The 12556-nt window shown below is 43.4% G+C and overlaps 1 protein-coding gene and 2 long non-coding RNA genes across 3 annotated transcripts in view; 2 read left to right on the plus strand and 1 right to left on the minus strand.

The window, feature by feature from the left end:
- The first annotated feature begins 632 nt into the window (after positions 1-632).
- On the plus strand, positions 633-2990 carry MSC (musculin). The gene is made up of 2 exons (XM_023921085.2): positions 633-1213; positions 1948-2990. Exons 1-2 carry the CDS (start codon positions 689-691, stop codon positions 2032-2034), a joined length of 612 nt encoding a protein of 203 aa, XP_023776853.2. The 5' UTR covers positions 633-688; the 3' UTR covers positions 2035-2990.
- Positions 2991-7153: 4163 nt separating this feature from the next.
- Positions 7154-9970, minus strand: LOC111924653 (uncharacterized). The gene is made up of 2 exons (XR_002861783.2): positions 9774-9970; positions 7154-9425 (listed from the first exon to the last, which is right to left on the minus strand). It is a non-coding gene; the product is annotated as an uncharacterized LOC111924653 (long non-coding RNA).
- The window catches only part of LOC111924748 (uncharacterized), an 87577-nt gene continuing 84971 nt past the window's right edge, over positions 9951-12556 (plus strand). The window contains exon 1 of the long non-coding RNA XR_015285773.1: positions 9951-10506. This is a non-coding gene — a long non-coding RNA (uncharacterized LOC111924748). The remainder of the gene's footprint in view (positions 10507-12556) is intronic.

Genomic DNA, 12556 nt, shown 5'->3' on the forward strand with positions numbered 1-12556 from the left:
GCAGCTTCCCGAGGCTGGGCAAGCCGGGGAAGAAAGAGCCCAGCGGGCTGAGGTCCAGTCTTGCCGCAGCGCTCGGCTGCGCCGGGGTTCATACGGTGGGAAAATCCCATGCCCTCGAAGGAAGGGCAAGAGAAAGAATGAGTGTAGGTGAGCTGACAGCAGAGCACCGGATCGCGCTTAGCCCGTGGACACAGGGAGAGGTGCGCTCGTCCCCGCGCAAACACTGGCGGGACCATCCCTGGAGATAATTTATGTCCTCCGCGGCGAGGAGAGGGGTCTGAGCAGTGAGAAAGGCGGGATGCCCAAGAGCACAGACAGACACGGAGACGTCCCGCGTGTACCCCCATGCGCGCGTGTGTGTCCCCACACAGGGGTCTGGCTCTGCGCACCGCCGCAGCAGCCGGACCTCGGGCCAGCGCGGAGAGGCGCCGCCCCCGGCGCGGGGCTCCGCAGGGCCGACCCCCGCCCCGCGCCCCTCTCCTCCCCTCCGCCCGGCAGATGGTTCGCTCCGCGGACACCCGATATATAGCGCTGTCAAGGGGCGCATCCCCCCTGCGCGCCCCCCCGCGCCCCCGCCCCGGCACGGACTCTCCGCGGCGGGGCCGCCCCGCTCTGGGCCGACTCGGCTCGGCCGTCCGCCCCCGCCTGCCTGCCGCGCTGCCCGCCTCCCCGCCGCCCGCCCGGGACCATGTCCACGGGCTCCGCCAGCGAGGCGGAGGAGCTGCCCGAGATGGACCTGCGGGCGCTGCAGCTGGACTACCCCCCGCCGCCGGCCAAGAGCCAGCCCCGCGGAGACCTCTACCCCTCGGGGGACAACTCCTCGGCGGCGGAGGAGGAGGAAGAGGAGGAAGAGGAGGAGGAGGAGGAGGACGGCGAGGGCAGCTGCGCGGCGGGGCCGGCGGGCAGCGGCTGCAAGAGGAAACGGGCGCGGGGCGGAGGCCCCGGGGGCAAGAAGGCGGCGTCGGGGCCCCGGGGGCCGCCGCCCGAGGGGAAGCAGTCCCAGCGCAACGCGGCCAACGCGCGGGAGCGGGCGCGGATGCGGGTGCTGAGCAAGGCGTTCTCCCGGCTGAAGACGAGCCTGCCCTGGGTGCCGCCCGACACCAAGCTCTCCAAGCTGGACACGCTGCGTCTGGCGTCCAGCTACATTGCCCACCTCCGGCAGCTCCTGCAGGAGGACCGCTACGAGAACGGCTACGTCCATCCTGTCAACCTGGTACGGCGCGGGGGGCGGGCGGGATGCGGCGAGGGGCGCCCCCGGGGAATCCCCGGGCACCGCTGGGGCCGATCCCCGGGCAGGGGGGCAGCGCTCAGGCCGTGCCCGCCCTGGAAGGAGCGGCGGAGCGGCCGTGGCTGCTCTGCAAATCCTCAATCACCGTGGGCGACTCCGGGGCCGCGCTTAGCCTTCGGTGATGGCGGGTGTGTCAGTCCTGGGGAGTCGGAATAGGGGACCCTAAAGATTACATTCCTTGGGCATTAGGCAAGCTTAGTGTCCGAAAAAGGAGTAACTCCGTCTGCGGGCTGGCCTGCAGCACAAGCAGAGCGTCATGAGTTCATCGGTGCAAAATTAAATGCCCGATGCTTGTCACAGGGTTAAAACATTTTCTTATATGCAGCAGAGTGATTATTTTGGAATAGTTTACATGCTTTATATTTATTAAATGACGCGAGGTTTCAGAGCAAGAGAAATGTTGCAGTTTGGATGTGAACATTGTTGCTGACTATTGCAAACCTTCTGTGGAGCGTTTAATTATAATGAAAAACGTAATGAAAATATTTGTTAGAGGAACTCGGCTCTCTCTGTGCTTCCCACAGGGACTAAAACATGATGACGTGTTTGCAACTGAACCAGAGTTAGACATCTATCAGTAATAAAGCTCCAGTTTCATACGAGGATAAACTTTCTTTATATTTAATATGAAATACCTTTTTTTTTTTTTTTGCATACAGACTTGGCCGTTTGTGGTTTCAGGAAGACCTGACTCTGACACCAAAGAAGTTTCTACTGCCAGCAGATTATGTGGAACTACTGCGTAGTCAGACTAAATTGAGGATTTCTTATTGTTGATTTTTTTTTTTTTTTTTTTAATGGGTTGGATATTTTTAAGAGCTGTGATTTATCAGCTCAGGACTAGAAGATGGGGCAAACCCCCATCTCTAACAGTGTTAAATCTGCATCCCTCATCATTCTTTCCCTTAGTGTTCTGAGGGCAGATTATTTAAAGCAGTAAATAATGGAGGTGGTTGAAATTAGAGGTTTTATGAACTGACTGCAGCAGCTGAAGTCTAAGACTTGGCTTCATCATTCTTACCACTGCCTGAGGACCTGCTGTTCTGAGGCATTTAAACTAATGGAAGAGGAATATAATGATATAGAATTAACAGCATGGACCAAAATACAATTCTACAAACTAACCCCAAACAGTGTTATTTGTATTGTAAAGCAAAACAGTATTTTAAAGTAGCTTTGAAAGTCAGATAGATTTATAATATATTTTGATGGCTTTTGTATTCATGGGTCTGGTTTACTGCAACTATGCAATTAGTCATACATTTTTTCTCTTGGTCCCTTTGATCAGCGTTTTCTTAAAAATGTGTAAGTGGACACATTCTGCTACAACCCATTGGAATTAAAGTAATTCCTTTGGTTATGTTTTGAAATTCCACATGTAAGAATGTGGGACTGTCCCTAGAAATGTGGCAGAGTTTCTGTGCCTTAATCTGGGAGGGAATTCTGCTTACTGTAAGGCCAGGGTGCATGTGTTGTAAAGACTGTGTTTGTATGATGCTGCAAAATAACAGGAATTCACAGTGTTTTAAATATTTTTCCTGTACTGTTATGCTTATCATTGAGAAGTTTACTCTCAAATGAGTTAGTGTCACATTTCCTTACAGATTCAAACATTGTAATAAAAGAGGATGCCATCAAATAACTTGCAAATGTAAATAACTCTATTTTTTTATAAATGACATTAAAAGCTTTGTTACAATGACTTACTGGTGCTGTGATAGTGTGTGACTGCATCCATATGCGAGCGTCTTTGTAATGCATGTTCTTGAAATCCACTTTTGTAAACACTGTGATCTTCCCCATCTCTTGAGGGCAGATACATCTTCAGCAAGAGTCAGATAAGAACACTTTCACCCCAAACATTTCATTTGAGGTGGAGCACTTTATCAAGCAGCAGGGATGGCCAAGTTTTACCAACTTAAAGAATGCTCTGCAATATTCTCTTCTGTGAAGCAGAAGAATAAATAAATGTAAATTAAGAAATCAATGTAATATAGTGTAATAGCTCCTTCTGCTGCTCTTTGGCATTTCCATCTGTAATGCGTTTTGCTTTTATCTGTATTTTTGCAGTGGGAAAATCAGATAAGTTTTCCTAGTTGAGAACAGAATTTTCCTCTTTTAATATTAAAACTCCTGAGATAAGATTTTATTTTTCTCAAAATATTGTATCAGCAGTAAACTCACAGTAAGGGAGGAAACTGAATTGCTTTAGAGAAGAAAAAGCCACCCCTTCCTAATATAAGCAGTGAGGAGGAATAAACATTTGTTTAACAAGAAACAGTTTAACCTAATTTGTTGCCAGGTCATTCTATGTCATAGACTTCTTGTTTTAAATACTGCATAGAAGACCAAGTCTGGCTATTGGTATGTCCTAGAAGTAGGTAAACTGCAAAAAATTGCTTTTCTTCTTGTGAAATATAAAATGATCCAGAGACACTACAAAATAAAATGAAACCACAGTCCAGGATCTGCTGAAATTGCTGCTTCTAGTGATTTGGAGGCAAGCTGTACAGAGACCATAATATAATTTAACTTCCATTTTTTCCAGAGAAAGTCTGAGAAGGAAGAGGGCTATCCTAATTTGCAGTTAATGTAGCTGAGGTGGGAAGTCACCTCATTTCCTCTAGGAAGCTTTATAAAATGAAAAGAACATAAACAATAAAGCAAAAATGAAGGACCTTTAGGAAGGCATAAGGTGTGAGAAAATACTACCAATGTTTATCTGGAGCCTAAAAAAAAGATTATTCAGCAGTTTAATGAAGGTACCGCTTGAGATAATTTCAGTTGTGATACTTAGCTGGTTTTGGCCTTGATCCCAGCTGTAATTGGTTAACGACTCTGGGAGATCAGAAAATCAAGGAAAGCTCGAGCACTTTAAACAGTATGGAAAGGTCTGTGTAGAGTGATGGGAAAAAATGTTCAGCGTGTATTCCCAAATATGAAGTGGTTAAGTAAATACAGTAGATCAAATCTGGAGGTGAGGAGTGCGATATGAAGAAAAACATAGGATTGCTTCCACCCATGCACCATACTGCATACTCTCAAGTACATTTTTCTTTGTGGCTGCATAATAAATAGAGATACTTCCTTCATAAAGTAATGAACGCACTTACTGCATTTGTTATAATAACAGACACAGCTATATGGTGGTGGTGTCCCAACAGACTGTCAGTAATTCTAGAACAGATGTAAACAGTGGTCACAGGTGACATTTCAGGCCAAAATCTGGAGAGAAAATGACAGCTTTAGATACTAAATGTTGTACAAGACTCAGATTTTTCTTTTACATACCTCTATACAGATATATATATATATATTGGTGTATACTTACTTCTCTTAATACAGCAATTAGGGATGTTTAGATTTCTTCAGTAAGGAACTGATATTTCAAATCATTAATTTTAATCCTTGGGTTCATAAATAATGTTTTTAAAAAGTAAATTAGTCTTCTTCTCTCTCAATGAGATGCATTATATGATTAGAAAAAGATCCGATAATTGAACAGGTTCCCTGTGTGTTTGTCCTGAGATGAAGGCTGCTGTCTTTCCAAGGAAATGTCAGGTAGATCAAATATTCTGGCATTCCTCACCCATAAAGACACACCAAAAATACATATAGTTTTGAAACACTTTTTTACTCAGCTAAAAGTCAGATCAGTTCTTTACATGAATGAGGTGAGTAAAGCATTCTAAAATGCTATATTTAAGCATTAATGGATTCCACTGATTGATAATAAAAGTCCCCTCTTTTTTTTATTAAGTTTTTGACAACCTGATATATTAATTTAATTTCATTTGTGGAGTCTGACTGTTTGGTTTGTTTGGATAGTTGCAGAGGTGTGAGGAAGGGAAACTTAAAATGAAAAACTACCTCACATATCTACAGTTTACGAGCACAGAAGGTAAGAAATACATATATTTTTATTAGATTTAGATAGTTTATGCTTGATGATTTTGTTATATTAATGTTCCTTGCACAAGGTAAAAAATGAACCCTTCTTGATCCCATAAAGTTATGCAGAATTTGCTGAAGCTGTTTTACAAATAAAATGCCAAATTACCTGCAACTGAGATTCAGCCAAAATCTGCTTCATGTGAAATATGACTGGCAGATTACCTGCATTGACTTCTGGGGAAAACAGTCCATATATAAAGAGGAATGCTTGCCTCCCAACAATATTTTTATGACTTTAGATTAATACAAATATTGTGTGATACTTTGCTTTGTTTCTATTCTGTGTGGGAATAGAGAATAAGGAGCAGATCCTTAGCCATGATTAATTAACCTTTCCTTTCTGATGCTTTGCTTACACAAGGAAAGTATTTCTCTCATATTGAAAACATTAACAATTCTGAGCAAAAGAAACATAGTTTGCACATAAAAAATACCTATGCCATACTTTTCCCTCTTAGTATCTTTATACATGCACTATTTAAAGAACTCTGAGATATGCTATGGATATTGAGTAAAAATTAGATTTTTTGGCTAAGTAAAGGTGACTATGTAAGATGTACAGTTGCCATAGGGTATCCCAGGTGAAAGAGGGAATTGAATAAATTATTTGAAGATCTCAATAAGTATCTGAAAGTTGCTCTGTCTTTCTTTATTGATCCTAAAAGGACCCTAAAAGGACCAGCTACACGATTCCATCAAATATAAAATTTTAGTTAAATATTTAATGTTGGTAGTGATATAGGCAGTTTGAGTATCAGAACTTTATATGAGCCAAGGAAGCTAAAAGGAATGAAGAAGGGGGTTTTAGAGACACTCAATATAAGTGTATAGTAACCCTATAAACAAATAATATATACATTATTTGGATGAAATAACATGGAAAGCTGACCATTCTAATGAGCAATAGTCACTTCTTCACAAGTAACTAATTCTATATAATAGTGAATTTGCACTTGAACCTGCAGGGCAGGTTCTCACCAAGACTTGTTCCAGTTATACCTAAGAATTAGGTTCCACCACTGGACAGAGTTTATCACACTCCATCTGAAGGATGTGCACAGAAGTGTTTTCTTCAGTGCACAGAGGACAGGTGCTGAGCTGCCTTGCAGACCCTAAATACCTATATCCAGAATTTTATTAAACTCTTTATTGCATTATAAACAGGGCTTTGGGATGAGTTGCTACATTATGCAGAAACTTGTGCTATCACAGTGCAGGCTGGTTAGGATTCAGGTACTAAGAAGGTATAGGTCTCAGTATTTTTCTTGGCCCTGAAAAATGTGTAAATTAGTAAAAAATAACCAAAAATGCCTCAGTTAGAATGCAGCATGTGAGAACCTTACTAAAGTTAAAATTCTTCCAAAAGTTAAGACAGCTGAAAAGATTAATATACTTATCTATCCAGCAAATCAAGCAAAACTGAGAACTTGTGGCTGATGTAGAGCTGAGGAATTGCTCCTGTAATGTAGGGATTCTGACAGTCTGGGGGAGTCTGAGACTAGAAATACATGGTGACACTCAGAAGAACTATAATTAACCTTGATGTGACTGGAATTTAGCAAGCAAAGGAAATCATTCTATCTTTTCATTGCGGTGAAACTATTAAAAAGAATTCACATTTTCAGGGTTAAAAATAATTCAGACTGTGGCAAGAAAAGCTCTCTATGACAACAAAGCAGTCAGAGTTGTGAGTCAGAATAATTACAAAAACATAACCCTAATCCAAGCAAACAGACTTTTTGGGACAAAAAGTCATGAGAATAACAAAGGATTGCATCACTGTGTAAGTATTCATGAAGGCCTGTGTAGTGAGCACAGCACGTATGAAGGGCACAGAAAACAGCACCTTTATCTTACAGGAATTCCTTACAGAAACAAGAAGAATAAGACCAATGGATGGTAATCCAATAATTAATGTATCACTTTTTAATTTTAATTCCAGGTTGCTGTGATGGCAGAAGCTACATTATTAGCACCTTAAATCCCATAATCAGTAAAAGATAAGAAGTAAACATAGGTATGACTGTTCATAGAAAATTTGGATTGGAACAGCACAAGCAATTAATATATTCTTTGAACTTTGATCTCTTCAAAGGGGACAACAAAAAATAAGATACATTCCTATTTGCTAGGAAGGTGATTTGAAGTCCTAAAATCTCTTATATTCCTGTGTGTGACATTTTCATAGTATGTATAGATATGCTTGAGACTTGTAAGGCCTATTAGGATAGTTCTGTATAACTGTGGAGGTTATAAAAGTTCACCCTGTGTATGCAGGAAAACCTCTGAGGCACTCAAACCCCAGAATCACAATTAAATTTCAACACATGAAAAACACACAACACTTTGGGTTGTGCCCAAGTTTTGCCCTTTTCATAGGAAAAAGAGCAAAATTTGTTGTGTTTGGGAAAGGATTGAGTAAACAGCATTTTGACATGAGAAAAAGAGGGGGGGGAAAAAAAAGAGAAAATTTAACCCTTTTCTGTAGGACCCCTGGATTAAAACTAAACTGCCAACTTGGTGAAGTTCTGTTCACTAGAAAAACTGGAGACAGAAACCAACCAACCAAAATGTACAAGTAGATCATTATAAAGAACCACCCCTCAAGAGTAAATTTGCCTTCATCCACTAGAAATGAAGTGTCAGCTGGAGGTACAGGGAGATAAATGTTTGAAATTCAGCTGTACAGATATTTGGATTACAAGTTTAGTGTTTAACAGAGTGACAGTGATGTTATGAAGCATGAGCTGAAAACTCTTGAAGGACAGTCTTGAGCTATCATATCCTGGCTAAGGTGTAACTATGTGCTATAAACAGAATCACACAGAATTCCTGAAACACAGTACCCACGTATGCATAATATGATTTGTACTATAGCCTACACTAAACCTGCCCCATGTAGATGTCACAAGTTAAAAAGAAATGGTGTTCAGAAGCATTCCTGAGCACTGCAACTTCTGTGTCTATGCTGTTACATTGTTGGAGAGGTCCTTGCATGGTTTGTGGGTTTGGTATGGGACGTGTGCCATTCTCCCAAGCACTGCCAAGACATAACTTGTGAGCCAGCAGTGGATAGGGATCATTCACAATATACAGTTTATGTCATAGTATTCTGGAGATTGAGAGTGCACAGTCATAAGTAGCATGAACACAAACTAGCCCAGGACAGGTGACCTCAAAGCCAGAGGACAGTCTTTGTAGAACAGCCCTTCATGCTATTTAGTACCTTAGACATACCCTCTGCATTTTAAGTGAAGTCTCCTGTTCACAGAACCTCCTGTGTTTTATATTTGGTTTAGATTTTTCTCTATTTTAGATTCTTCTGGGCAGAGAAGACCATGCATCCCTTCATTCTTGTGTATCTATCACCAAGAAGTCTGATATCTGACCAAGATATTACCAAACATCAGAGCAAAATGAATAAAAATCCTGACATTGCACTGTAGATCCTACTGCTGAAGCTGAATGGAATCCTTAGGATTGTAAAAGTTCTCTAAGAACACTGAGTGCAACCACTAACTGACTGCTGCCATGTTCACTACTAAACTGTATCCTCAAGTGCCACATCTATATATTTTTTTGAGGACTTCCAGGAATGGTGATTCCACCACTTCCCTGAGCAAAACAGGTAGGTGATTTAAGCTTTATGTCCAGCTCCCTTGTAATATATACCCTGGTGTGCAAGACAGTGGCAAGTTGAGCAGTGGATGGAAAGACAGCAGATCATTTTTTTCTGAGTGTAGTTTAACACTAAAATGTCACTGTACATGAGGCATCAGAGCAATACAACAACCTTTATTTCCTATTCCAGGTTTCAGTGGTTTCAAGCACTAAATAATAAATGAACACTTTTTTTTTCTTTTCACTTCTCAGATATGCCTTTACACTGTCATTATTGCAAAACCAAAAAAAAATCACTTTTTTTTTCTTCAACATTTAAGACAGAATAGACAAATTATGTTTTGCAGATTTTTTTCTGACAGCAGCTACTCTGGATACCTACAGACACAGAAAGACACATTTCCCAAACTCTGGTAATCCCAAAAAAGTGTGCCTCTGACCGAGTGTGGGGAGACAGCCCCGGGTGGCCTTCAGCATCTCTGGCTGGCACAAGTGTTTCCTCTCTGTCATCGACATGTGCCTGGCTCTCCTGCGAGGTGACTCCTGGAGAACTGGCAGCTGGCTGGGAGACATGAGCAAGAGGAAAAAAATTCAGGTGAAACAAAGAGAAAAACTCATTTGTAAAGAACCTGCAGATACAGCTGGAGGGGCTAGGATGTGTTTGGAAAAATTTCGGGGTGGGATGAACATACTCAACACTTCAAAAATATTTAATCCTCCAGAAAGAACTAGGGGGAGGTTATCTAGTTAAACCAGCTTAGAATCATGATATAGATATCATGAATGATAGAATAATTAAGGTTGGAAAAGACCTTTAATATCACCAAGTCCAACCGTCAGCTTGTGGCTTGATCACTCACTCCTAAGCATTACTTTATTTAATAAAGAAAGGAGTATAAGCATCAAATACCTCAAATCAAATCAAAGTCCTCTGCACCTGGTGCAGAGCGGGCACGTCTTTTCTTGGCACTGGGCAGCACCCGTCCCATTTTAAACTGTCCGAGAGTGCCGCCGTCTCCCCGCGGCTCCGCCGCCTCCCCAGGCGTGGCAGAGGCCCGGGCCGCCGCTGCCGCCTCGCTCCTCCCGCGGGAGCCCGGCCGCACCCCAGCAGTCCCGCCCGGCCGGAAAGCGCCGGGAGAGGCGGGATCGGCTCCGCAGGCGGGGCACGGGCGCCACCCGGTGGCTCCCTGTGTGAAGAACCTTTTCCTAATATCCACCCTAAACCTCCCCTTACACAGCCTCAGGCCATCCCCTCGGGTCCTGTCACCACAGCGCGGCCATCAGTGCCTGCCCCTCCTCTTCCCCTCATGAGGGAGCTGTAACTGCAGTGAAGTCTCCCCTCAGGCTCCTCCAGGCTGAGCAGACCAAGTGACCTTCATACGGCTTCCCCTCAAGGCCCTTCACCATCCTCACTGCCCTCCTTTGGACAGTCTTTAATAGTTTAATGTCTTTTTTTATATTGAGGAGCCTAAAACTGCCCCCAGCACTCGAGATGAGGCTGCCCCGGTGCAGAGCAGAGCAGGACAATCCCGTCCCTTGCCAGGCTGGCCATGCTGTCCCTGATGCCCCCAGAACACAGGTGGCCCTCCTGGCTAACAGGGCACTGCTGACTCAGATTCAACTTGCCATCAAGCAGAAACCAGGTACTTTTCTGTGTTGGTGCTTTCCAACCTCTCATTCCATACTCTGTCTGTACATCCAGGGTTGCTGCACCCCAGGTAGAGAATCCAGAACTTTCCCTTGTTGATCTTCATATGGTTGGCAGTCGCTCAGAGCATTAGGAATGGCAGCAGGAATGGTGTTAGGGCCCTTGGTGCCAGCGATGGCTCCTTCAATAAGCCCACAGACGGTGAGGCCTAAGGAGCCTCCTGCAGGGAAGTCTGTGTGTGCACAGGCTGCCGACAGCTCCAGTGGGCCCCTGAACTCCCTGAATGTCCCCAGCACCCCAGTTCCCTGCCAATGTGGTCAAGAAGAAACACAGGAGCAGGAAGTAGGCACAAAGGTGGTGTATGCATGGCTCTGTATAATGTAGCACCAACGGAGCCTTATCCAGAACAAAATAAAAGTATTAAAGGAAGATGGGAAGGAGAGGAGGCTCCCAGGATGCAGGGTCCAGGCTGCACCTACAGGCCTGTCCAGCTCAGCGTGACTCACTCCTGGCCAGTTTATAGCCACAGAACAATCTTTGTCCCAGCAGATTTTGTGTCTCCCCCATCAGGGCTGGGACACCTTGTGGTGAAGGGCCCTGGGGACACTCTACCACCTGCTCATGGTGTATTTCTCCAGCACAGGCTCCCCTGAGGCATTGCCTCTTTATATTGGCTGTTTTATTTGGTAAGTAATGAGAGCCTGTAATCCTGAATGGAAGGGTCAGTATGGAAAGGGACAGCTACATCTTGTGGTCAGAATGAGAGACAGGGAGTGTTCTCATTTCCTTGGCTATGGAATAATAGTGAACTTTTCATTTCTCTGTGCTTTACTTGCCTGATGGTGCTCATGTATATCTTGGGCTCCAAAAATCATCCAAAACTTTTATGAGTAAATAAAAATAAGTAAAAGAATTGGCAATATTTTGCTACTATGACTCTCTTTATATAATTAGAAAGTAACAAATATCTAATTATAGAAACAGAGTCTTAGTATGGCAATCTGTACTGATGTTTTCATAGACTGAGTGGTCCTTTTAGTTCATCTTTCCCTCATTTTTTTGCTTTAGATAAGAGAGGAAGAGATTATCTGTGGCTTCAGTACAAGAGACCTACTTGATCCAACCCCTTTGCATAACCTTCTGAAATTTTTAATGAAATGAACACAGTGTTTTGCATTCATTGCCGAACACTGGGTTTATACCCAAAGTACTGAGGTAGGAAAAGTGAGGCTGACCTGATTTCAGGCATTCAAAGCATCCAGTAAGGAATAATTTCTCAAAAGTCAGCTCTGAAAAGCTGGGGCCAGGACAACAGTGATGACATGGCAGTAATAATGCAGGGAACGTGCCTGGGGTGGGAGGGACAGGAGTCAAACTCAATCTTACACTGCACCATCACTGTTTCCAGCTGTATGCTGAGGCAATATGAGCAAACCTCATACATTCTCAAGGACCTGAAGCTGGCAACTCTCCAGCAATGGCCAGAATTGCAGTTGTTCAAGACACTTCATATTTCTTCCTTTTATTGCCTTAAACACAGAAATGAAAGAAATAAAACTTGTCCCGTTGCTTCTTATCTGGTCTGACAGCTCCTCATCCTTGCACAGGAATTAAAGAAATAAAACGTCTTCCTCTTACAACTTAACCTACTTCACATCTGCTTATATTAGGTAGCGGCTTCAGTCTTATCTCTCCAGACACAGAACAAGGGATGCAGCCAGAACAAAGAGGAGATCTGTGTCAGATAAAGAAAAAATGCAGAAAGGTTTTCTTCCTCCCCTATCCACAGAATGATTCAACAGAGAACTACTGACTGAAGTTAGGAAAATGTACCACTATCAGTACCACCCAGTAGGAATAGCAGAAATAGAACTGTGAGGATACCTAGATTTACTGTGTCCCTGTGTTCTTTCTTGTTAAGCAACCATTCCAGAAATTTGAGATGTCTCCTTATACCTTCACCTCTTCACTTTGACTCTCAGCTGATAAGCTAAAAATCCATATTGACTGGAAAATGTAGTAATAAAATACTGACTTGGATGAAA

Source organism: Cyanistes caeruleus, chromosome 1 (genome assembly GCF_971803275.1).
Source record: "Cyanistes caeruleus chromosome 1, bCyaCae1.hap1.1, whole genome shotgun sequence".
NCBI lineage: Eukaryota > Metazoa > Chordata > Aves > Passeriformes > Paridae > Cyanistes > Cyanistes caeruleus.

Bases quoted from the DNA above. Each gene is read 5' to 3' on its own strand.
- MSC (XM_023921085.2), top strand. From the start codon at position 689: ATGTCCACGGGCTCCGCCAGCGAGGCGGAGGAGCTGCCCGAGATGGAC. The intron at 1,214-1,947 runs GTACGGCGCGGG...TTTTGCATACAG, and splicing joins ACGTCCATCCTGTCAACCTG to ACTTGGCCGTTTGTGGTTTC.